The 27959-nt window shown below is 37.5% G+C and overlaps 1 protein-coding gene across 1 annotated transcript; it reads right to left on the bottom strand.

The window, feature by feature from the left end:
• On the bottom strand, positions 1-27684 carry LOC127946715 (39S ribosomal protein L23, mitochondrial). Its single transcript, XM_052543438.1, has 5 exons — positions 27566-27684; positions 26561-26683; positions 21551-21633; positions 13074-13147; positions 1-745 (listed from the first exon to the last, which is right to left on the bottom strand). Exons 1-5 carry the CDS (start codon positions 27580-27582, stop codon positions 581-583), a joined length of 462 nt encoding a protein of 153 aa, XP_052399398.1. The 5' UTR covers positions 27583-27684; the 3' UTR covers positions 1-580.
• Between the last annotated feature and the right edge of the window lie 275 nt (positions 27685-27959).

Here is a 27959-nt window from a genome sequence, read left to right as displayed (position 1 = left end):
TCATGTTGTACTATTTTATTGGAATTGAAGTATGCAGTTAAAAAAACAACAACAAAAAACGTTAAGGAACAACATTAGGAGTATGATTTCGCGTGAAACCTGGGGAGTCACTTGATTAGATTGACAATTTACAGTATTTCATGAATTATCTTGAAGATCCGCAAGGGGAAAAGGAAAACATTTTGGAGGAACTTTAAAGAAAGTTGTATGACCTTGTATGGCCAAGGACTTTGCAAGGAAGACTTTTGTTTAAGCAAGTTTCTGAGACCTGTGCGTGGTGAACACAACCTGAAATACTTTTGTGACATGGCCGAAGCTTAGGAGTGATCATATGCTGAGTAGACATTGGTGTTCTTTGGAAGACCACAAGATTCTATTGGAGTAAAGGATTTCCAAGCCTTCTCCCAGGCAGTCCGTCTTTCCATCGAGTCAGATCAGACCACTGCAAACGGCCCTCTATGGACACTGGTCAGATCACTGTAAATGACTCTGTCTGCACAAATAGATAATCTACAATACACCACATTCTTCATTCAGCTGTTGCCTTTCTGAAGTCATTCTTCATTCAACACTTGTCTGTCTAGAGGCCAAACCATTCAGTAACTCCTCCTCTTCTGGGATCTGGTTTCTGCCTCTGACGCTCGTCCTCCATGAACTTCTCCTGCATCTCCTCAACAGAGCCCTCCTCGTGCTTCTTATCCTTCTCAGGAAAGATATCTGGGAACTGGAAGGTTTGCTGCTGGGTCTGTAAGAAAAGCAGGAATTCTTAAAAGTTTAAACAATGACTGTCTGTCTGTCATGAACACTGTCAACCGTTGGTTGTTCCAAACTTGTGACTTGGTTTATGGGAACAGCAGTTTTTAAGAATGCGTTATGCTTCCTATTAAAAGTAGTAACTATGAACACTTGTAAAACCTTTAACGCTTAATGTTACTGACAGGAATTGTTAATCCATTCCACTTCACTGGAAAGCACACAGTCTCCTTTTTCTGGAGCTCATGCTCTCCAACACTGCCTCTGAAAAATACGTTCCTTCTACAACAATGTCATTTTTTTTGAGAGAGAGAGATAGAGAGAAAGGAAGGGTGGTAGGCCTTGTGCATGACGACAGAGAGACAATGTGCTAGTGCTCCAAGCCTGTCTCCATACCAGAGACCATCAATATTGTTGCAAAGATAAAACAAGGTGTGGAAACAGCAGGAGGAAACAGGGATTGCAGTGAGTTAACAGCTAATGAAAAGCAGTGCCTTTCTGAAACAAATGCTTCTACTGGGATGATGTATTATTTTGGCTCTATTCTTTGTAACAAATACAGTAACTTTTAACTGAGCAAAATGACCAAATAGTGGAATATAAAAAAAAAAGAAAAAAAAAGTGAAACACTTAAAATCAATGGCTCGGCAGTGGCACTCCAATGCAAACCCCCACACTATAAACACAGAGTCCAGCCAAGTGAAAGTACAAGAACCAAACCTATTAAAAACAGTACCTTAGTAACAGAGTACTACAATGGATGCCAAAAAATGTCTGTTCCTTCACCTGTAGTAAACTCTCCTTGGGAAAACAAAAAACAAAAACCAACAACAACAAAAAAACATTATGACTAAAAACCGGCAGGGGGACCCATTCGAATGACAATGCAAGAGTGGAGTAGAAAAGTTCGGACATTCTAGCCCTGATGGAGAAGGGGCCTCAAAAATTATACATTTACAAAACAAAATGCATAAATGCTCACACAAATGCATCTTACCCCCCAAAAATTACAATGTTTACACAAATATGTATATATCAAGTTCTTGAATTAATTTTTATCACACATTTATAAATTATGTTACATGTATTTATGGATTCCAATTTACGAATCAGATTTTGTAAATGTAAATTGTGCTGTGAATTTTGTTGATCTGGCTCCATATTTTGTTGGCTAGCACTAATGTTTATATAATGCGTATAAACTCTTGTCTCAGTCTATGGCAAACACTTCCGCAGTTTGATTTAAGAGAAGAGTACCTATATTACTTGAACATGTAAACAGCACTGCATATTCATTTTTTATTATGTAATAGTAATCGTCTTTAGGAAGAGCATGTAATATATTATCCTGAAATTGCATCAATGCATCAAATACACATGACATGTCCCATCTCATCTCTGTGCATTAAAAAAAAAGTCAAATTATTGTTGGGGTGGGAAAACTTAAGCATGGAACAAAAATTCAGTTTAAAAAAAAAAAAAAAATTGTTGGGTTCAACCCAAAATCTGTCCCTGTTATACTAAGAGTCATTCCCCTATCACTCTATAATCCAGGCCCTGAACTTACACCATAAACTGTGCATTCAGTGGCTTTACATCAGGGATAGATGTGCATTATGAGCCCCTGTGTGCAAGAGAAATATCTAATTATATTAGGAATTAATGGATGAAAAAAAAACAGTAGTGTCAAAAACATGTAAATGCATTATGGTTTCATTTAAATTTACGAATCAATTTTTTGCACAATGGTTTGTGAAGACAGATCAGTTATTGCTTCTGGTCTCAAGATATTTCATGAAGGGGGTACTTACATTACAGGAGGAACCTGAGTCATTAACATTAAGGCAGTTAGCAGACACTTTTATCCAAAACGACTTTTATTGCATTCAGGTTATTATTATTTTTATAAAATCAGTCAAACAGTGGGTATAGAAAATACCCCTTTTATCCGTATTTCGTTGAACCACGTTTTTGCTTTACTTACAGCCTTTGGTCTGTTGGGATGTGTCTCCACTAACTTTGCACATGTAGACTTTGCAATATTTGCCCACTCTTCTTTGCAGAACTGCTCAAGTTCAGTTCAATTTGATGGCGACCATCTGTGGACTGCAGTCTTCAAGTCATTCCACAGTTTTTTAGTGGGGTGTTAAGTCTGTTCTCTGATGAGGCAATGCAAGGACTTTCATCCTTTACTCCTTCAACCACTTTGTGCTCAGTTTTGCTGTGTTTTGGGTCACTGTCATTTTGGAATGTAAACCACCTTGCCATTGTCAACTTTTGTGCAGAGGGCAGCAGATTTTCCTCAAGAATTTGGTGGTATTTTATAAATTGTTCCTTCTATCCTGACAAGTGCTCCAGTCCCTGCTGCAGAGAAACACCCCCAGAACAGGATCTCACCAACTCCATGCTTTACTGGACGAATGCTGTTATTTGGATGGTGAGCTGTATTGTATTTCTGCCAGACATATCGTTTGGAGTTGAGGCCAAATAATTAAATTTTAGTCTCATCTGCCTCAGAATCCTAAAGGTGCATTTTGGCAAAGCTCAGTCTTGCTGCATGTGGCCTTTCTTCAGTTGCTTTTTTCTAGCAACCCTCTCATACAAACCACGAATTTGTGATATTGTTGTCACATGCACACAATGATCACTCTTTGTCATAAATTCCTGCAGCTGCTTCAGAGTTACTGTAGGTCTCATAGTCGCCTCTCTGAGAAGTTTCCTTCTGGCTCTTTCATCCAGTTTGGAGCAATGTCCTAATGCACTGAGTAAATACAGCTGGATAAAAAGGCTGTGACTATTTTAAAGAGGGTGATTCTTTTCTTTACCCACTGTATCTAACAACAAAAATATCATATAAACTTGGTGGTGGGCTTGGGCCTGTAAGCAACCACCTAGTAATCCCCAACAATGAGCAACTATCAAGCAATATCCAAGCAATCATCCTGTCATCTTGACATTAGGAACCACTCAGGACACCCATTAGGAAATATCAGGAAGTCTGTCATAGTTTGTCAGCAAGCATTGTGCTGGATGATTTTATACGGCAAGAACCACTCTCAAATGTACCGACCAAAGGTGGACAGGGAAGTGTTCAGAAAATATCTTTAAAAACAGTGATTCCATTTGGTGGTACTAGTGTAGTGTCACAGAAATTATAGACTTTACCTTTCATCTGTTTAGTCTTATTTATATAGCAATTACTAACCTACCATTAAAGATTCTTAGAGTTAGTATCAATGAATAGAGTCTGCAGTCACCCCAAATCAGGTACCACCCTAACACTAGCACTCTTTGGTCGGTACATTTGAGAGTGGTTATTGCCGTATAAAAAAAAAAAAAAAAAAAAAGCACATACCAGAAGGAAACAGAATGAACTGGTTTGGGAATATCAATTAAAAGGTTGTAATATTTAAATAGACTAGCAAAACCCTCCTGAGGGACTGGGATCAAGACCTGGAGGTATGCCGATATCTCCTCAGACACATTCATTTTTCTTTTCATGTTTATTTTTATTTCTCCTTGGCCAATCACTGATGCAAGAATGGAACTAAAACAATTTTGATTTATTTTGCACCGAGGAGTTAAAGCTAAACAAAATGTATAAATCGAAATCATTCTGTGTATGTGACTGTATTTTCAGGATGTTTAATTGACGAGGAAATGTTCACGTAATGTTGGAAGTCCATTAACTAGTTCATTACTAGACAGGGGAGCAGGAAATGCAGGGAAATGCTTGTAAACAGCTCCCTCTGCCAGTCTCACTGGGTGGGCCACACTGCTACTTTCTCCGAGTCCACAGCCTTAGCTGACAACCAATAATCACTAAGCACAGATATTTGGCTGCCCTTAGATACCTCATATCTCTTTGTCTTGACTCATTCCATACCAAAAATTAAGCCTGAATAAAGCCAAAAGTCACAACCATGGTGGGATAGTAGGGACAGGCTCCTGATAAAGAGATGATTTGTAGCTTTAATGGTCCTTGCAAAACAAAGTGGCAATTCAGGGTAGTTCAATGGCTAGGAAAAAAATTCAAAAGCTAGTCTCAGTAGCGAAGACCCAGGTTGGGACAAACAAATGGAAAACTCCCAGACTTTACCACAAGGGAGGAGTCGGATGTTCTTAATGTGTGCATGACCTCCAGTCAATCTCAATAAACTTGCAAATTTGGTGTGACTTTTAAACCACAGTGACCAACAAAATGCTATGTGGATGGATTTGTTTATGTAAAAGTATAATTGCGTTTAAGTGGAATGCAGCATATGTACAATCCAAAAATTTGTAAAAACAATAGAGACAATGGGACTATTGTAGCGTTTCATTTTTTGGGACTATTGCAGCATTCCATATTTGATCTCAAGAAACAACAAAAATCATGGGTTTGATTCCCAGGGAACCAGTGAAAAAAAAAAAAAAAAAAGAGGTTTACTTTGAATGAAAGTCGCTTTGGATAAAATCATGTGCAAATTTGTAAATAAAGCGTGTGAAAAAGTTGACTCATGATAGAATGACAGCAATTCATAGTCTTGGAAACCAAAGACAATTCCTACTACTGGAATGGAATGGGACAAATGAGGAAAGTTTGTTCCACAAAGAGCACTGGTCAGTCTTTGTGTTCCGAATTTGTTGCTCCCTCTGTGGAAAACAGCACAGACCAACAGTAATAATGTAAAGCATTTCAGAGACAACGAAGGATTTGGCCAATCTGAGGCCTATCTGGGCCTATGCCAGACTGTCGGTCTGCTCTGCTTCACTCTGATGCCTTGACTGACTCCCAGCAGAGGAGCAGCATTTGTGCACAAACACTTCCTTCAGGCATGGGTATAGTGGCCCAGCTGTCAAAACCTGACTGGCTACAAAAGTAGAGAACATAATTCATGCAATGCGTTCCCCATGCCAAGTCAGAGCTGCCCTTCCAAACATGTGTGGGGGTCCAGAGCCTTTGTTTCCAATCCACGCTAATGAATCCTCAATGTCAGGGAAAAGAGTGCGTAGGGAAAAATTAAACAAAACATATTATATTTCCTCAATGAGGACAGCCATAAGCCAGACGTTTTTGTAACCATTACTGTAAAACAGAAGCAGGTTTCCACTGCAACTGGGGAACTGTTTCTCATATACACTGGTGTAGACAATCGGCTGGCACACAGTCTGGCTTGTTAAATCATTACGGTCAGGCCAAGCAGTCAGTCTAAAAGAAGGGGTGGCAAAGTCTCAGAGCAGTATCAGCCCTCATGTCATTTTAAGCCACTGAGTCACTCGTTCCATGTTTGCAGTGATGACAGTTGTGACCAGTCGACTTGTTCAGACTTGCCCAAGTCCTGGTTATTTTTTGGTTCCCAAGGATATTGGACCTTGTCAACAGCAATCAAAGATAACCCCTACTTTCGCATATAGGGTCCTGAACCTCTCCCTCAATCTCCGATGTACAAAACACACAAAAGAAAAGAAAGGGGGAAATGAATAGCGAGAGACAGAGATAGAAGCAGGAAAACTGACAAGGTGGTACCATAACAGGAAAAGCATTACTAGTATCGAAGTAATTTATTTTGAAAATAACAAAATAAAGCTGGGTGGCGCCTGGACATTAAGAGACTGATAAAAATTGTAATGAGGTTGAAAAAGGTCAGTGTTTCATGATAATGGGTGTTTGAAGTTATACTAATTGAGAGTGACTTCAAGGAAATGCAAGAAATACACAGAACACGGCTCATAAAGGACGTGGATTGGAGTTGGAGGAAGGGCTTCAATATCATCTTCGCTTGCTTCTGCTGGCACTCACAGAGGCTGTCTCGTAGTGGACGTACACTGGGGGGCTGAGTGTGTGTGTGTGTGTGTGTGTGTGTGTGCTTGCTTCAAACAGGATGCCAGAGATCCCACTGGCCTTTCCATTATTCATGCAGAGCTTCTTTCATCCGAACACAGCCTTACAAAAGTTCTTGAGGTGGATGAAATACTGTACATTTGCAATTTGAAGTTGTAGTTAACCTTTTAAGTGCCACCCCCATTTTTGAATATAGATATGAAAGTGCACTATTCAAACTTAAACTGTTATAATTCATGGATGCTTTGGAATACAGAACTAAGGTTGGACTCTTTTTTAAGAAGACAATCTGCAGATTGTTGCAGAAGTGGAATCATTTCAAAATATTAAAGTATCAGAAGCTGGCATATTTCCTTGTTTACATCGTGACGTCAGACAACGATCAGTTTGAAGTGGTCGAATCTGACTATCTCTGACTTCCCTGTCGACATAGTGACGTCAGAATGCTACGTTGACTTTTATGCTGATGATCTAAACTGTCTTTGAGGACACCAGATATAGGTCAGTTTTACACACTTACCTAGTACAGATGCCTCATTGTGTTGGGGGTACGGCTTACGAATTTGATGATGGTTGGAAAAATAGTGTTCTGATATTGGACTGTAATTAGTTATTATGCCTTAACTGCTTCTGTTTACATGGTGTAAATCTGTCCTTCTACACCTATGACCAACACTTCCAAGTTAAATTACCCAGTCCTAATTCTGCGAACGCAGTTAAGCGGCATGTTTTTGTTTGTTAATTTACTTTTACTTTTGTCTGGAAATATTGACCCTAATCCTGAAACCTGGCTCTCTGAGTACTCCAGATGAGTTTAAATCTAGATCTGGTATTGGTTTTATTCATTTAAATAAAATGATTCTCTTCTTACTTGAAGAGTATCTTTCTGCCATTGAATTTAATGAGATACTCTTAGTTGGGGATTTTAATTGGGATTGGTTAACTCCTGTCCCAGATCATTTTAAATCCTTTTGTAACACTTTAAACCTAACGCAACTAAGCGACAGTCCCACTCGGCTAAATCTCAAATGTTTAGAAAAATCAACTTTATTAGATCTTTTTCTGACTAATGCACCCCATAAGTATACTGATAAAGGTGTTTTTGCTCGTTGTTTAATCCACTCACTGCATCCTTAACTTATACTTCATGTAATTTAACTACACAAAAATTTGATTTCATTCAGTTTTCTGTTTCCGATGTTCATAAAGCTCTTACCCAGATAGATCAAAAAAAAACCTGCAGGGCCTGATGAGCTGGAACCTTTTTATCTAAAGGTAGCAGCAGATTTTATTGCTGAACCTTTAGCACATTTATTTAAGCTTTCTATCTCTTCGTGTGAACTTACAAGGATCTGAAAGACTGCCTTCATTTCTCCTCTATTTAAAGGGGGTGTCCCATTGCATTTAAATAACTATAGGCAGGGGTGCACATAAGTGGTCCGCATGCACGACCAAAATAAAAAATGCGTTATATTAATATGTTCTGACAGCACATTTGCGTACCGACATTGACAGCTGTTAATACTCAATTACGATTTTAGATCACAGACTGTACTATATAAGTTTTATTTTCAACCTGAAAGCATAAATCTAGGCTATGTCATGCCGTTTTCAAAGCACAATTCAAAACTGTTACATTCATCCACTGATGCTCTTTTAATCAGAAGCAGCTCTAAATCCAGAAGCGCGTATACTTGTCGGTAACCTGCCAAAATTAAAGCCTGCTGATTTTAAGTTTGAATATGATGATGAAAATGCTTTTAATGTATTTATTTTCAGACTCTTTTATCCAAAGCGACTTAAAATTGGGGAATACATAAAGTGATTCTTCTTAAAAAGGCAAACAAAGAAATTAGTAGTAAATATTAGCATTTTATTTTTCTTATTTACTGTAAAATAAATGTATTTAATACTAGGACTGCATTTTATTTTTAATAATATTATCACACACTATTATTTAGTTTATTTACTATTATTTTATTTAAAAAAAAAAAAACGAAATAAAGTGCAATAATATTATACCTATTAATAATTCATGTTTTTATAGTTATATTTAATGGGTCACGCTATATGCAGTGTTAGGACCAAACCAAATCTTCAGGTTCTCTTATGAAAACCAGGCTGAAAAAATTATGTGCACCCCTGACTATAGGCCAATATCTAAATTGTGTGTCTTATCTAAACTATTAGAGAAACTAGTGAATGAACAATTAAAAACTTATCTGGAATTAAATAAAATTCACTTTCCCTTTCATTCCGGTTTTGCAGCCACAATGAAAGTGCTAAGTGATATAAACTGCTTAGATGGTAAAGAAATTTGTTCAGCTCTTTTCCTCAATTTATTAAAGGCTTTTAAAATAGTTCATGGCATCCTATTAAAAAGACTTGCCACTGTTGGTCTTTCTGATTCTGATATAAATTGGCTTGCTGTCTGTCTCGCAGGTAGAACACAGTCTGTGGTCTTGAAACTGTCAACTGTCCTGTCAGTTTCAATGGGTGTCCCTCAGGGATCAGTTTTGGGACCCATTTTATTTTCGTTATACATAATATTTGTAATAACATCCAAAACATTAAATATGCATATACATCTTTATGCAGATGATAATGTTATTTATTGCTTCGCGTCATCAGCTTTGCAAGCACTTCAATGTTTACAGTCAGCCTTTAATACTGTTCAGTCTCGCATTTGTCAACTTAAGCTGGTTTTAAGTAGAGATAAGACTAAATTAATGATGTTTTCGACCTCTAAAGTTGAACCAAAAGATTTCCTGATATTTTATCATAGCAAGGCACTAAAACTGAATGTGCTGTGTCTTATAAATATCTGGGCATTGTATTGGATAGTGAGTTAAGTTTTAAAGTGCATATCGACAAATTAATTTCCAAACTTAAGCTAAAAATTGTTTTTATTACAGAAACAGGACCTTATTTTCATTTAATGCTAGACAATATCTGGTATCTGCAACATTTCTACCTATGTTGGATTATGGAGATATATTATATATGAATGCCCAAACACATTACTTAAAACAACTTGATATAGTGTTCCATAATGCCTTACGTTTTAAAAGAAGCAGAGATTGCTCCTCTTGGCTTCTATCGAAATCCTCAGACATTGTAGTTTACAAATCCTCATTTACACTTCTAATTAGTGACCGTTGTTTCGTTTTGATCTCTCCCCTGCACTTCACCGTTCGTCACCCCTGAGCAGTGCATGCACAATGCCAACCTCATGTGTCATCCGCCTGGAGCTGCTTCCTTGCACTACATTGAGCACAAGCTAGAGTACATTTCTTATTGCATTTTAAATTTAGATATATTTCTTACAAAAACGCATCAATTAGCTACACGAGAACTTTGTTCACCCCCTGAACTTTTGAGACACAGCTTTTTATTAAGGATGGGCACTTTTTATTTAACTTCTTTTGGATTGAAGCACTGCAACAACTACAGAGTGCCATTAAACAGCTTGAAATATCAAAGACAATTTTTAATATAACTCTGACTGCATTCGTCTGAAAGAAGAAAGTCACCTAGTCTACACCTAGGATGACTTGAGGGCGAGTAATTGATGGGCTAATTAAATTTTGGGGTGAACTAACCCTTTAATTTGTTCCTCATCTGTTCTATAGTACAATGATAAACTTACGCTGTACCTTTACTACAAGACAAACTTACCTTGTACCTTTGCTATTCTACCGTTTGATGATAAGCTTTCCTCGTACCTCTTCTAAAAGACAAACTTACACTGCATCTTTTCTGTTTAACAGTACAATGATAACACAGTAACTTTTCTAAATGACAAATTACTCATACCTTTTCTATTCTACAGTTATAAACTTGACTCTCTCATTGCTTGTGAAATTAATATTTCAAAACATGTTCGAAGGCATGCAACGTGAATAACTCATAGACATGCCAGTTTTCTTCTTTCATTACTTTGGCTTACAGTACTCTGAGCTGTAAAACATTACAGCAACATTGTAGGGCCCTATATTCATTCAAAACCACTGAAGCCAAATGTTGCCATCTAGTGTTGATAAGATCGCAATTTGAACTTTTCACGAGCCATCAACTTAAAACAACAAAAATTGCAAGGGTGTTAATTTGTGCAGGGCACTCGGTAGGGGAGATGTGTGTAACAGGAAGGAACCCATTTGAAAAGAAAAATAATAGTATTACTTAGCAAGGTTGAGTTTCACTCGGTTTTGTTCAGTGGTAATTGAGCAGAGTGTGCTCACAAGTTCAGGTGGAACATTGTGATCCGATCTGAAAGGTAGCCTGGCTACCAGCTGATCCAGACCGAAACACCCCAAAAAACAACGACTCAACAACAAGCTCTCAAAAAACAAAAAACATCCATTAGTACCAACAACAGTTGCCTTGTCTTTCCAAATACTGATGCTTGCCACAAGACCCTTGTGGAAAAAGCTGGTGGGACAAAAATAAACAGTTGATGTCGACAAGCGGGCAAACTTGAGTGTTCCCGCAAAATCTTGGTTTTGTGGGGCAGTTTATAGTTAAGCAAAATGCCAACAAATTATAAAACAGTACTACAACAGTACAGATTAGTGAAATTCAGTGTAGGGGTAAGTGGTTCTGATACAGTGTCTACACAATAAAATGTCATATGTGCATTTCGCCAACCAGCACAGAAAACTACAGACGCGACATCAACAAACAGAACCTTTACACCAGGACCAAAAAGGTCACGGCCTTGCAAAGGGAGCACAGGATAACATTGCATTTAACTAGAGCATTACATACAAAGCGGTCATACGTAAAGCCTTGATATTGTCTTAAGATTTTATGTTGCTTAAGATTTCCCTGACCCCTGTCTGGACCTCCCTGTTCTGGCACGGCTCCATGGTGCCCTCGCTCACCTCGCTTCATGTGTCGACTCCATCCGCAACCCCCTCCCTCCTCTTTGATGAACTCTCCCTCCTCCCAGACTCCTCCCCACAGTGGGGAGGTCTGATGAGATAGTGGCCAACAAGGAACCGTACTAACACATGGCTTTTTCAACTAACCTTGGAGATTGAAAAATCTCGGGGTTTTGAAGGGGCCTGGGGGTGGGGGGCTGTGAGCGTTCCTCACCGTATTGCTTCTGGAATATTAGCTGATGTAGTGCGTTGGGGGGAAGGGCCGGTGGGGGGAACCGTTGAGGGTATCCAACCACAGAACACTCCCCCACATGTGGTGTCAATTAGGAACAATCTTGTTTTTACCCACCACTGAAAAGAAAGGAGGGCTTTTCTTGGGCAGTGTTTTTTTTCTCTTTGCAGACCTGCTGGAGGAGAAGAAAGTGGCCGGAAATTTGGTTTCATATCAGTGTTTTTCGCCACAGTCTGAGATTCTTTAGCTTGCATGTTATTCACATAAATAAGCAGGACTTTTTGAAAGATTGAACAGCAAGAAAATTGTTCTCTCCTGAAATGTTCAAGCAAATATGGCACTGCATCTGAAAAAAGACAAATGTTAGGAACAGGATGCAGTAATGCTCTAGATCCAAGTCCCTAACTGGGTTTATGGGAAGGTTCAATCGATGGGGCAAAGCCACACAGGAAGTCATTCAACTCTCGTCAAGAGGAAGTTCACCTTTAAATATTCATTTGGTTTTTTTGTATGTATCCCATTACAAGCTTCTCTGTTTTGACAACTTTAATTATTTATCCCTGGCTTGATTGATGGATGAAAGAAAAAAAGAGAGCAAACAATCTAATGCTTCTCTTGAAAACTAAAAACGTAAAGAAACAAAAGCAGCTTTCCCAAATGAATCAAAGATCAGATTAAGGTATTTTCACCCCGGCGTACTTCAAACACGGTCCGTATCAACAGCCCAGGGCTCAGCCCAAAAGCAGGTGTGAACCCAACAGTGCGGTTCGCCACTGGATCACGACCAACGCTAACGTTCTGATGCCCCGAGAAACAACTCTCGCATCCACCCATGATAATAACCATAGCTCTCTGAGAACTTTGTACTATAATTCCTGCACAAAGTCTGGCATGTAACCAAAGACGACCTCTTGCCTTCTTGGCCAACGAGAGAAACTAAACTGCTGCCTTTCTCAGGAGGGCAGGGGCGAATATGTGGGAGACAGAAACTAAACAAGCAGTGCTTGGACTCAGGGAGTCGAACACAATAAGGTGAGGGTTTTGCATCAAAGAGTACCTGTGCCTTAAGGATTTTCAAGGGAACAAAAGCTCTGATGGGCCCTCAAAACAACGAATAAAAAAAATTTGAGGAGCACAAACATCCAAGCATCCGGTTTCTCAAGGGGTTCTTGTTTTGTTTAATAACTTCAACTAAAAAAATACATCTGACACAAGCACCCATAATCAAAGTATTGAAAGGTTATTTTACAGTTGGTGCCCTCCACTTTGAATTGTCCTCTATTAATGATGGGGGCACTTTCTGAAATTCAAGATGGCCAGAAGAGACCACAAGTACAGATGGGGACTTTAACAATACATGTCACAACAGGATAACACTCACCAGTTGAACGTATGCCACTTTGTAATCTGGCCTCTTCACTCGTTGGTTTAAGTGGTTTCGTTTCTTGTTTGTACCTAGGTAGAAGCAAAACAAAAGGTGGTTAGGAGTATTAAGTTACAATTTTATTGCAAAAATGACTTTTTATTTTGCCTAAAGAAATTTTAATAAAACATACTGCTACAAAGTAAATACTATTAATGTGTTTGTTCAACAACTAATATCTCAACCAGCAGTACAGTGAGAAAAAAAAAGATCCCTTGCTGATCTTACATGTTTGCCCACTGAAATGATCAGTCTATAATTTTAATGGTAGGTTACTTTTAACAGTGAGAGACAGAATAACAACAACAAAAAATCCAGAAAAAAATGCATAAAAAAAGAGTTAAATGAGTATTTGATGCCTTATCATTTAGTAAGATTTTTGGCTCCCAGGTGTCATTTATATAGGTAAAAAGATGAGATTAGGAACACTTTAATAAAGGGAACAATCCTAATCTATTTTTTTTTTTTACCTGTATAAAAAAGACCTGTCCACAGAAGCAATCAATCAATCAGATTCCAAACTCTCTACCATTCCCAAGGATGTCAGGGACAAGTTTGTAGATCTATACAAGGCTGGAATGGGCTACAAGACTATCGCCAAGCAGCTTGACAACAGGTGACAACAGTTGGTGTGATTATTCGCAAAAGGAAGAAACACTAAATAACTGTCAATCCGCCTCGGTCTGGGGCTCCATGCAAGATCTGACCTTGTGGAGTTTCAATGACCATGAGAACGGTGAGGCATCAGCCCAGAACTACAAGGGAGGATCTTGTCAATGATCTCAAGGCAGCTGGGACCATAGTCACCAAGAAAACAATTGGTAACACACTACGCCGTGAAGGACTGAAATCCTGCAGCGCCCGCAAGGTCCCCCTGCTCAAGAAAGCACATTTACAGGCCCGTCTGAAGTTTGCCAACGAACATCTGAATAATTCAGAGGAGAACTAGATGAAAGTGTTGTGGCCAGATGAGACCAAAATCAAACTCTTTGGCATCAAACTCAGCTCGCCATGTTTGGAGGAGGAGGAGTAATGCTGCCTATGACCACAGGAACATCATCCCTACAGTCAAAAATGGAGGTGAAAACATTATACTTTCGGGGTGTTTTTCTGCTAAAGGGACAGGATGACTTCACCGCATTACAGGGTCGATGCACGTGGCCATGTACCATCAAATCTTGGGTGAGAACCTCCTTCCCTCAGCCAGGGTATTGAAAATGGGTCGTGGATGGGTATTCCAGCACGACAATGACCCAAAGCAAACAGCGAAGGTAACAAAGGAGTGGCTCACGAAGAATCACATTAAGGTCCTGGAGTGGCCTAGCCAGTCTCCAGACCTTAATCCCTTAGAAAATCTGTGGAGGGAGCTGAAAGTTTGAGTTGCCAAACATCAGCCTCAAAACCCTAATGACTTGGAGAGGATCTGCAAAGATGAGTGGGACAAAATCCCTCCTGAGATGTGTGCAAACCTGGTGGCCAACTACAAGAAACAGCTGAGCCATGTGATTGCCAACAAGGGTTTTGCCACCAAGTACTGTTTTGCGGAAGGAGTCAAATAGTTATTTCACTCATTATAATGCAAATCAATTATATATATATATATATATATATATATATATATATATATTAGTGCTGTCAATCGATTAAAAAAAATTAACTAATTAATCGCACAATTTTTTAAAATTAATCGCGATTAATCGCAATTAAAAGACGGAAACTTTTTGGATATGTAAATGTAAAATGTAAATAATTAATGTAAACTCAAGACAAAGAAACTATTTAAATTCAAAATATGATTGTTTATTGGAATTTTTGTTTAACTTGTAACACAGATTTTCTCATGTAAACAACATACCTGCAATAAACCATCAATATCCTCCAAATTAACTGGTGGCTTGAAAGCCATATTTATTACAGAAATAAAAACACAGGCATGTAAGTACCATTTGAATTTCAAAACAATCAATGCCAATAAAAAACAAAAATGATTTCTATGTTGAATTCTAAGTGGACTGCAAAAAAATTCCAAAGTATAGTCATTGCCAGTGCCGCCACTTCCAAATATAGCTCTTGAGCTTACCGCCACCTCTCCGTGCGCCCAGAATGGCTTGTAGCGTACCGGTACGCTCATTTGGACATCTGTTTTAATAGAGGTTTTAATCTTTTACCTGCACTGCCAATTTTCAGAGCGCCCTTCACAATGCAAGCTTCCTAATTCATCCCACCGAGAGCAGAAACTACATTACCCATTCACCCTTAAGTTATACAAGTGAATAGCGCATGTGTCGCTTTTCTCACTGTTAAGTGTCAACAACTCAACGTGGCCGGAGAAGGTGTGTGAAACTCGTTGTGAGTTATACTAAAGCAAAATCTTGAGTATTTATTGTCTGATAAACATTAAAAACTGTCTGCGGAGGCTGAGTCATCCTGCAGCCCCCGCTGGCTGTTCATTGGCTGCAGCATCTTTTTTCTAAGTTCTAAAAAAATACCGTAGATGGCAAGGCACAAATTTAGATATTCATTTATCTAATTAATCTATAGCCTATGCACAAAGACAATATGATCTTTTTGTCCCCTTTTTGTTTTAAAGCTTGATGAAGAGAGAGAGCACAAGTTGCTGCAGCTGAGGAGGACAGTGATGCGCGCGTACAGGAGTGATTGACAGTTCGCGGCACTTTGTACAAAAAATACTCCGCTACACAATTATTTCGTTATTTTCGTTTAAGCTTATTAACGTTAGCATTACAGAAAGGTCTGATTTACGCACTGTTACAGTTATTGTTTTTTTTTTCTTTTTAAACAATGACATTTGAGTTCATGATTTTAATGTTGCTGTTTCTTGTGGCAGACTAAATGAAGAGTAATGTTTCTTGTGGCAGACTGAAGAGTAATCCGGCAGAGTTTTATACTGAAACTTTCCGTCTAAAAGTCCTTCCTTGGTCTTATCCATATTTCTTTGCACGTTGAACACACATAGGCCACAACTGGAAATAAAAAAAAACTGCAACCGCGTTAATTGCGTTATTTTTTTTTAACGCGTTAAATATTTCAAATTAATCGAATGCGTTAACGCGCTAATTTTGACAGCACTAATATTTATTAAATGTAGTTTTTTTGGATTTTTGTTGTTATTCTGTCGCTCACTGTTCAAATATACCTACCAATAAAATTATAGACTGATGATTTCTTTGTCTGTGGGCAAATAATGTCCCCCCTCACTGGATCTGATCAGTGCTGACTAGTAAGAGCTCAGGGGATATAAAAATAACCACTCTTAACAACCTACTATATAACGATGTTGCAGCTGGGTGTATTTGCATTGACAGAATTACACCTTCAAAGAATATTATGTTTTGCAGAACAGCTCAGATATCCAATATGTCTTTTGGGGTAAGACAGGGCTGGGTTTATCTGTTAAGAAGCCCATGTCTTCAGTCCTGTTAACTGTGATGTAACTGTACAAAGCCTGCTGGATAATATTCACAAGAACCCAGGGAAAGGAGTCAAGAACCAAATCACTTAAAAACAAAAAAACAAAAGACAGTACGAGAAGTATTTAAAAGATTAAATCATTAAAAACAGGACGCACTCTGTGAACAACAGTATACTGTTTTTCACATTAAAATATCTTCACAGCATGACATTTGGTTAGTTCAGTCCGAAAGGTACTTTATAGTTCACCATGCAGCTCTTTTTTATTCAACAAGTTCATAGTGACCACGTCTACCAAGCTCCAAAAAAAAAAAAAAAAAGACCAAAAAACCAACCAATTGCAATTTAACTGTGCTACATATAACGTGTGTGCTACATTTCAAGGGCCTTTTTCTTTAGATTCCCCTTCCACAGAAGAATATTCTGCAATGATACAAGGTTTGAAATGATATGAGATTTATATAGTAATGTCAAGAAGATTTGCGGAGAAATCTCTCCTTAAAACCTGCTCAACTGAAAAGTTTCAGTGACGGCTTGTGTGATGAGTTTTTCTATACGGGATTGGCAGTCTTATTTTACTAGTACAAGGAAAACCTATAAACACAAACACTCCCTCCATTTAGGGTCAGCTGGATGGTCAACCCTAAAAACAGGTGAGAAGCGCTTTTGTTCATGTATGCGATCCCTGTTTCCATTCCCATACTCCCACCCAACATTATATAGTATAAATAAATATTCAATCAAGCTCTCTTTTGAGGTTGTGTGTTGGCTGGTTACTATTATATTACAAATCCCAGGCCTGAGGGGTAGTTATAGAAACCCTTTTCAAAATACTTGGTAGGAAAAAGAATAGACGCCTTGAGCCTGGGGGTTCCACCGGTGCCCCCCTTTTCTCCACATCCTTTAAACCATCAGAGGCGTAGAGCCCATGACGCAGAGCGAACACCTTCTCTGTCGCGGTCTATTTCACCTAATGGGTGTTCCACATTTTTTCAGCTTTTATGTTGTGGCTATAAAAATGGCCACTTTGCTTATTGGCCCTCTCCAACGTTGGCGTGGAAACGGCACGGAAAACAATCCCAGTGGCGAAAACCCAACTGGCAGCTCGTAAAAGTGGTTCCCTCTGCGTTAACCAGACGGTAAAGCCTGTAATAATCCTAACATTATTTACTTACCCTCAGGCATTATTGTTTATGTTGTATATACATAACCTTTATGCTTTAAAGCAGTGGTTGCCAACCTGCCAATCGCGATCTTTATCACTGTTCCAGTAGATCCCAAAAATAACAGTACAATAAATACAAAAATGCATTATTTTTTCTATTCTTTGTACTGTATTTTCCTGTTATTTTCAGGATCTACTGGAGCAGTGATAAAGAAAAAGACCTCACACCAGTGTCTGTCAAGAGGAATGAACAGATGGCAGAGACGCTGAAGACGCGCAAAGAGGAGAAAATACTGTTAGCAGGCAGAGAACAATAGCCCACTGTGTTCCTGATGGTCGAAATATAGCAAGAAAATATAACAATTGAATTGGGGGTGTGGGGTTATGTTAATGTTAATCACTGAAGAGAACTGTCTTGAGAAATAATCTTTTTTTGAGAAAGAAAGGTTTTAATGGCAGTGATCTAAATTACGTCATTTAGATCAAAGGCATTTTCTTCGCCTCTTACCATATAAATCACAGCTCTGCTTTGTTTATAGCGCTAACCAAGGAACTGATATATTGTGGCTGGTTCGTAAGTGCCACCTGCTGTCAGAGAGTGAATTTGCACCTCATTCAGACCTACTGTTTTTGTTTCATGCAGATGGTTTTATGAAGCAAAAAAACCTTAAGTCAGACCATTCTGTTTTTGTTTTAAATACTGAAATTATACAACGTAATTCAAATAACAAAGCAATTGCTTGAGCAACGTGTGTAGCATCTTTGTTTGGATTGTGATTAAAATGCAGTGGTTGCCTCTCATTTCCAATGATTACAGATATTTAAGAAAGAAAGAAAGAAAGAAAGAAAGAAAGAAAGAAAGAAAGAAAGAAAGAAAGAAAGAAAAAGAAAGAAAAAGAAAGAAAGAAAGAAAGAAAGAAAGAAAGAAAGATAGAAAGTCTGATTCTGAATCGGTTATGATCTGTGAAGTAAATAAAAAGGCCTCAAATTGGAAGAACTACCTGGGATGTCTTTTTCTATCAATTCTTCAATAGGTAAATCTTGTTGTTCATAAAGGCTGAGGTCAGGGGACTTGGGCTTAAAAAGGATGGTGACCACTGCTTTAAAGGAGCAGTTAAGATTTTTTTAAATGACGTCATTTAGTCACCCTCATGTCGTTTCAAACCCATATGACTTACTTTCTTATGCGGAAAACTAGATATTTAGAAAAACTGCACGCAAATCTTTTCCATACCATGACAGCTCAAAGTGACTACAGCTGTTAAGCTGAAAAAAGAAAATAAATAAATCTTAAAAGCTTCATTAAATGGGGTCAATACAACTTAAGCACTAAATGTGTTCTGAAGTCACATGATATTTCAGACGAACTTAAACTCTATTCACTGAAATCTTCCCCAAAGTAAGCTGTTAACTTAAAGTCCACGTGAACTGGAGGCTTGCAACCGATTTTATTCTGTATTTTGATGTACTTCCAAAGGAAATGGAATATTCAATGAGGAAAGTAGAGGGAGCGTGGTTTATTTGTATTATTTGTATTTATTTGTATGCCTTAAGTCACACTGACATCATCACAGAAGGTCCGTCGATTTTAAAGGGGGGAGCATTCTAAGATTTGTATTAAAGATAACAAAGGCAAACATTTTTTTTTTTCTTTTTTGTGGATTGAATTGCAAGGATGAATTGTTTACCACAAAACTAGCAATGTGCGCTAACAGTATAAATATAGTAAATTTTGATTTCATGTGTACTTTAAGAACTGCAAATCACTGATAAACTGCGTTCAGAATTCAGATTTGCGAATTATCTGTTTGTTCGGTCTGCCAACTAAATTAATTCACTGAAAAGAAAAAGCTCAAAACATGTACGATTTTATACGGATTATGCCAAATAAATTGTGTAATGTCAAGTAAAATGAAATCATGAAATGTTTTTTAACTATTTAAACAGATGATAGTGACTTAAAGTCCCATTGAAACTGAAGTAGCGACAGATATTTTTTACTGTATTGTGATTCAAACTTTGAATTAAATGGATTATAAAAGAAGAGGCAGATCTGAATGAAAGCTTGCCACCTATAGAGTGCAACAGTCAGGTTCCGGAAGTCAAAATGGCATTAATTGTCTTCATAAGGAAATCGTTTTTAAACGATAACTTACAAACCTTTAAAAACATGCATACTGTGAGCTTAAAATATATTGTTTAAATCTACATACAATATATATAATTTGCAATTATTTATGGGATTGAGTACAGAAAGATTAAGTACACAGTCTTGTACCTTTTTGTCTGATTTTCATGAAAGTTTTTGCCGAAATGCATATTTTGTACTATTGTGACTGACCTCGTAGGTGGTTGGCTTGATTAGTGTCTTACAGAGCTTTAACTTTTAAAAAAATGAATTCTAAAAATATATAAATACTTCCAGAATGACTGGAGATATCCGACATACACTTCCAGAAGTCTGACATTTCACAGGTAGAGGAAAAATTTATATAATAAGCAAATTAATAAATGAAACAAAACAAAAGGAAGGATGAATAGGGTGAATATAGGGTTTTTATTATAGGGTTGGGGTTAGTTTTTTTTTCTGCATCTAACAAATACTATTCACTTATGAACTGTCATTGTATATAAAAAAAACAGCTGCATGGGAATTAAAAAAAAAAATCTCCTTTTGTGTTCCACAGAAAAACAACTGGAATGGTGGTAAATAACTAAATGACAAAAATTTCAAATTTGGGTAAACCACTCCTAACAATGATTGTAAAGAAAAAGAAACATGGTTGTGTAACACTATTGGCAAACTTTGTGAAGAAATAAACAGGGCAGGGCATCCTAGGACAACTGTCGACTGGAATGCTACGGCCATGGATGGAGAGATAAGCAGCTGTGAGTGGAATCACGCAAACCACTCCTTCTTTAAACTTCCCTCTCCTTCCCTCCCACAGTGTCTCCCACTTCATCCAAATTCTGAAAACACAGCTCCCTGAATTAGCCATATGTTTATACATCTAATTCAAACTTGCGCTGAACTGTCAAGTATCTCCATAACATCTTGTCAGTATTGATTATTCTCATTGACAAACACACTGTACATATTATCCATTTACTGTAGGTGAACGACCACCCCAGGAGTGCAAAAACAAGTGATAAACACAGAACACTGATGAGATGTTGGGACCCATAACTTCTACTGTCAGTTGAGTTCGGCTTGCGTTGCTAGGAGAGTAGACCAAAATAAAATTATAAAAAAAAATTATTAAGCAGAGGTGCAAAAGAGTGAGGGGATGCTCACAGGACATGCTCTTGCATTTGAAAACAGCTGGCTGGAACGTACTGGAATAAACCGGAATGGAGAGGTCTTGACACTTTTTTTTTTTTAATCAACAAGCCATCTTTAAAATGAAACAATTATAGCATAATATGCTAAAGATACATGAGATTTGATGCAATTAAAAGTTTAACACGTAATTTGTCTTTTCAAAATAATGCTGTGCAGTTTAAAATACCGGTAATACCAAACAGAAAAGCAAGTATAAGTTCAGAAAATATTGAAAAAAAACTAAAAGTTTATTAAGCTGATACAAATTCATGATCACCCCAAAATCATTGTTTTATGGTGGCACAGATACACTGTTTTATGCCGTTTTTCCACCAAAGCGGCCCCCCCATACCAAACTGACTTACTTATAATTGTTTACATATACATGGGATAAAATATATTTGTAATTTTTGTCTTGTAAAAAAAAAAAAAAAAAAACCTTTAATAAAACCAGATTAAGTTTTAAATACTCTTCAGTAACAAGATTAAATTATAATGACAGAAAGATTTACTCACAGTATTGGATCCTTGTGCGTACAGCTGCAACAGGAACACTGTAGATCTTCTCTAGATAATTTCTGACATCAAACTTGGTCATTCTTGAAGAAAATGAAACAGATAGAGGTTCAGAGTTTCCATGGAGTAAGGGAACAAAATATGAGAATATCTATGGTGTATTGAAGTAAGACCTTAAGATTCATGTCATATGGAAGCATTTAATACAGAGATTTCCAACATTTTTTGTTTTTTTAAGTTCCAAAATTATTGTGACCCCGCAACCCCACCCCACCCACATCACAAAATTAAAGATGAACGCTTGAGAATCTCACAGGTGGCAAAATATGTTAATCTGCATCTCTGGAGAACCCAATTCTGAGAAAACCCAAGTTATTTTGAAAACATTCTGATTCTCGAGAACTGAAATTACATAAAATGCATTTTCTGACATGCTTTCTTGAACAAACAAATGAAAACTGTATCATTACATTAATGAGAACCATTCAGAAAATATGACACCGGAGCTAACGGGAACAACATAACGAACTGCTTTGAAAAACAAGGATGTTTATCACAAGTCAGTCCATGTAATTTATTTTTTATTTTTTAAAGGTGAGGGTTTCCAAGAAACCCAACAAACAAATGCTCCTTCGGAAAGAATATTGTACGCACATCTTTCCGAGACAGCACCAGTGTGTGATGCCCAGATTTCAATGAAGCTGAGTGGAGTTTTGGCCGTGTAATTTATGTGAGAGAGGAGATGTGTACAAGTGCGCATTTGTCTGTGTGAAAGTGAGAGAGTGAGGCGATTTCCTAGAGAGCAGAGCACTCGAGCTACAGTGAGAGGAACAGTTAGCAGACCTGAGTGCTTTCTGAGATCTTGGAGTGGAGAAACTGAGATCTTTTTTAATTCCAGCCCCCTGGTGACCTCGACAGCTCTGCCAACAGGAAAAACCTTTGCTTCCCCATCGACGTCTTGCACTGTATAGGCCTGGATCGTCTGATGTTAATATATGAGCTAAAAGACAAGATTGAATTTTGTATCAATCTCCTTTTTAGGCTTTTTGAGGAGGACTGGGATGCATTTAAACCACCAGGCCACATCTCTAAAACTTCATCTAGTAAGGTAGAAAAACCATCACATTGAACCTTGGTGCTCAGATGAGAAATGCAGGGTCGAATTTGCCTGCAACATATTCTAATCCTATTTTCTTTCTTTTCTATTTCATGACATTTTCCACTTCATCTATCAAATACAAAATAGTGAAGAGTGACAAAATATTGCAAATATAAAAGAGTATGTGAACCTTCTAGGGGTTTGTCAGTTGCACATCATTTTTTTAACACGGTATAATTAAAATAAATTTTTACATGCATTTAAAATTTAAATACATTTAAAAACAATCAAAATTAACACTTAGTAAAAGATTTAATATTTTGATAAATTGTGTAAAAAAGGTTGTTAAATTAATGAAATATTGAGCTATAATAGTAAACATTTTAGTTTAACCAAACTAACTGGACTCAACCCCACATGAGCACATTTCTGACACTTTATCTTGAAAGGAAGAAAAAATACATCATTAAAGTTTCAAGCTACTCTTTGATATGGGAAATTTGATAAGGTTTGAGTTTATCCCACAACATATTCCTATAGTATTTTCTTCTTTTTCCCCATAATAATGTTGTGTCATTTTCCTCTTCATCTATCATATAATGCAGGGTTCCTCAAACGGGGTTCGCAAACCCCTGTGGGTAAATGAGGGAACTGCAGGGGCTTGGTAAATTAATAAAAATGTAACCATAATATAGTTTTTGTTTCAAAATTGTTTATTTACTTTCCATATCAAATAAACCACTTACTTAAAATTTAATTTTAAATATATAAGTTTTTTAAATCATGTAAATAAATGAAATATCAAGTTACAATTGAAAATGTTTTAGGTTCAGCTGACCAAAAAAAAGTTGGGGAATCTCAGGTATAAAGACAAACCAATACTGTAATTGTTTTTTTTTGTTTTTTCTGTTTGGACAACGTTTCTCAGTTCCATTCCATAGAATCTATTAAATGAAGCACTGGGCAACACAGTCATGACCTTCAGCAGATGTAAACAATGCCTTACGCCTGTGTGGCTTATCTTTTGTAAGCGCTGACGTCTCATAAAGATAGAGACCTCCTTGTTGTTCAATGCCCTCTTCTGCGAGTTTGAGCTGCGCCCCACCCTTCACACATAAACAGTCCACACTCATCTCTAAACGTGCACTCACACCACCCATTTCAGAGGCTTTCCAAGTAGGTGACTCAGAGGTAGAGTGACAAAACACTCCAAATTTTGAGGAAATCCAAAAAAAGAGGGATCTTTTGTAAGCCGGTGACCTCTAGGTTACATTCACACCACTGGGACTAATACAGGCGGCAAGAGAGTGGACAAATAGCTTTAATGAACTAAGAAAAGATCATTAAAATGAAATCATTCAAAAGGAAAAGTAAATAAAAAGATGAAAGCTCAAATGTTGATGCTAAATCAAATACTTAAAAGGCACATAGGATCATAAATAAACGAGGTTAAACAAATCCTGCAAGTAAAAACACTTTGTAAAGAGGCCCTCTTTCACAAAAACAAGTGCTTTGAAATTCTTTGGCTCTGATAATCACTATGCAAACCAGGTTGGTTTCAAGCAAAACAACCCCTTGCCAAAGTGAAGGGTATCTTTGAAAAGTAGAAAGTGAAGAGGGGGATCTCTTTAATGTTTTAATGATACCTCTGTTGCCTTGTCTACTTTCATACTGTTTGCGATGGGACCGTGTCAAACGCAGCCCTGGAGGAGACAAAACAGATCTTGATGTCCAATGAGGAGGCAGTGGTCCCAAAACAAGAAGAAGAAAAAAGACATTTCCTTTGATTGCACAGGCAGGAAATGTTTAGAATCAGGTGACAAGGATGCCCGGTGCGGATTAAGACACTTAAGGTCACAAAACAGTCTGTAAAAACAAAGAAGTACAAGCAGGTACAAAAAAAAAGCTTTGTCTAAGCACTTGCGCAAGTGATAGCATATAGCCCAATTACAAACGTGTGCGGTTTGGAACACACACTGGCGGAATAATAACTGAGGAACAAGGCTGCACCGTCACCGTTTTAGATGTACACCCTGAGGTTCTCCAGAAAACAAAGCAGACTTTGTCCTCTTTTCTTGTGTGGACTCTGATTAGACCCATTATTAACAGTCTGACTGCCTGTTTCATATTACAATGCCGCAATGCAATAATTACGGCTGTATTTTTAGTGACGTTTAACAAACGTCATCAATAAAGGAACGAGAAGGTGGATTTTAAGTAGGTAAACGAGCTGTAAACAAATCTTGAGACAGGCAAGGGAGCTCCGAGGCATCACTGGCCATGCACCCGCCGCACGGAAACGTCATCTCGGGTTTTGTTACAAAATGCTGTGTTGCATCTAACCGGTCTGCAATTATAGTTAAGCATCACTTAAGATGGTTTAATTATTTGTGATAATCATGTGCAATAAGATTCCCACACTGCCATTTTTAAGTGCCAAGATTAAATGGATTTGTGGGATTTGTCTGCCACCTCCTGGAAAATAATGTAAATACATCATTGCAAAATTTTAAAGGGGTCATATGATGTTTCTAAAAAGAACATTATTTGGTGTATTTGGTGTAGTGCTCATCATTTTGAAAAACGCAGTGTGCTTTGATTGGCCTGCTATCCAGTGCATTGTGATTGGCCAAATACCTCAAGCTTGTGATAAAAAAAATGTTACGCCCCTTACCAGGTTCAAGAAACTTTCCTCTGTAAAATGCCCTGCACACACCCGAATATTTGGGTTTGCGCAGTGTTGTAAATAAATAAAAAAATCAATTTGAAGGTTATCTGCCTACTCCCAGGGCTTTAAAGACACAGGTGACTCTGTTTATTCAGTAAAACACAAAGATTTTTAACTCAAACCGTTGCAGTCTGTAAGTCTTATGAAGTGGAAGTGAATGGGAATCATGGTTTGAGAGTGAAAAAAAACATGCACAAACAAAACCAAATTAAATTCTGCGGGTCGGCTGTAAAGACATGAAATGATCGGTCTGTGCAAGAAACTGAACAGTACATATATATATATATATATTTATCTCAGATTCACCGCAATGACGTCCTGAGCATGTTTGCATCTTCTTCCTCAGATTGCTCATTTGGCATCTTCTTCTTTTTGCTTTACAGCAGATCGCAGATTTATAAGTGCATTACTGCCACATATCTCTCAAATGGACCATTGACACTCTCTGATTGAAGATAGAGTGTCAATGTGAATGAGATGTAAAAAATTATATAAATACTGTTCAGTTTCTTGCACAGACCGATCATTTCATGTCTTTACACCTCAGTGTATCATCACGAACCACAGGGTTTAATTTGGTTTTGTATGATTTTTGACTCTCAAAGCCATGATTCACATTCACATAAATCATATGACTGACTGACTGACTGCAACAGTGCGAGTTAAAAATCCTTGTTTGTGTTCTACTGAATAAAAAAGTAAGTTACATCTTTGATGCCCTGGGGGTAAACAGACAAACAACCAATTTTCCTTTTTGGGTGAACTCTCCCTTTAACCACTGATTTCTAGTTGTGTTTTGGAATTTCAAACAAAGTAGTTTGGCTTTCACAATGAAACACACAGCATCTCCACGACATGGTGGCAGCAACAATACTATAGCGAGAATAAAAGTTACGCCTTCTTTCTTTGCGGTTACATTTGGGCGGTGTTATGCAAATCTTTCCACACAGTGACTTAAACATGTGGGGGGCGTGTTTGAACGAGGCATTTTAGGAGGGCATGGAACGATAACTTTTAAATAGAATATCTTTGAGACTTTAATCTTCGCGACTTTACAAATCTTCTGCATGCACCGACAGTTTTTAAGACACCCAAGAAAAGGAAGACATGAAATTGCATCATATGACCCCTTTCATGTTTGACACAATGGGTATCATTGATGAAAATGACATGAAACACGTACTCCATAGGAATGCGAAACTGCACTGTATCAGGTGGCTGTTCTTTGCCGGGTCTGACCAGGGTCAGGTTGAATGTTGGCCGGAATATTCTCAGCTGTGGGTTACCGAGCTGGTATAAAGGATATCTGAACAAATAAAAGAGAAATGACATAAAACTACAATAAATACATTGTCAGAGGATTAATTGCATTTCATGACTTGAGGAGTCCTGCATTTCACACACAAACATATATACATATACATATAATTTACAGTTGTCTCTAATGAAATGCTCAAATTCCTTACTAATATGTGGACGAACTATGGTACAGTTTTTATCATATGCATTTACCAAGATCTTTACATCGTACTCAAATACCTCAAAGAGCATCATTTTACTATCATTTGTAAAAACAACATGTCTTTACTATAGTGTTACCCAGCTTTTTGTGTTAAAAATACATGTAGCATTAACATCCATGCTAAAAAATAAAAATAATAATTTAGCTGACACTGCACTAAACTGGTTGGCTGGTTTTAGCTGGTCTTCCATCCTGGCCATAACTGGTTAAAACAGGCTGCTTTATGAAGGGATTTGACCACTTCTAGTCAGGCCAACCAGCTAAAACCAGCTCGACCCTCTTAGGGGCGTTTTGTTTGTTTGTTTTTTCAGCAGGGGCATTGTTATCGGTAAACAAGAACGATGGTATTATTCTCCTACTATGTCGAAAATATCATGGTAATACCCTGGTATCATAAATAAAAAAAACATGGTATTGGAAACCATAGCTTTATCATGGTTACAAAATGATGTTAACACATGCCTCAAAACATGGTAACACCGTGGCACTTTTTGAAGGAGTAACGTATTTACTTTACAAGAATGATAATACATACAGTAAACCTACACAGGTAACGTTACACATTTTCGGAAGGACAAACTATCAATAATGTAATATTAACTTTTTTTATATATATGCATGAACAACACATCGGTGCATATTTAGATATAAAACGAAACCACTCACATTATCCGTTTCGCCATGTCCTGTTCAGTTATGGACAATCACATGTGCTGTTTTGATTATGTATTTTCATGTGCTCCAGCCTCAAGGTCCTCGAGAACTGACTGCTGTGAAACCTGCGCAATAGTGTTTTTCAAAATAAAAGTCCCGATTTCCACACTGTTGTCGTTTATAGGTTGGAAAGTGCAGTTGAATAAACAACACCTATGGAGATTTGTAATAAATAGAAGAATTTACTCCAAATTGTGGGTTTTGTTTATATAAATTGGGATATTTTGATAAATATATACATTTATATACAAACACATTTCAAATGTAATAATAACTTTTATTTTGATGTAAATGTCTTGAAGTCGTTTCCTAATGTCACTTTTTTGTTTAACTTACACGTGAGAGA

This window comes from Carassius gibelio, chromosome A25 (genome assembly GCF_023724105.1).
Source record: "Carassius gibelio isolate Cgi1373 ecotype wild population from Czech Republic chromosome A25, carGib1.2-hapl.c, whole genome shotgun sequence".
Classification (NCBI taxonomy): Eukaryota; Metazoa; Chordata; class Actinopteri; order Cypriniformes; family Cyprinidae; genus Carassius; species Carassius gibelio.
This window is presented reverse-complemented; position numbering and strand designations above follow the sequence as displayed.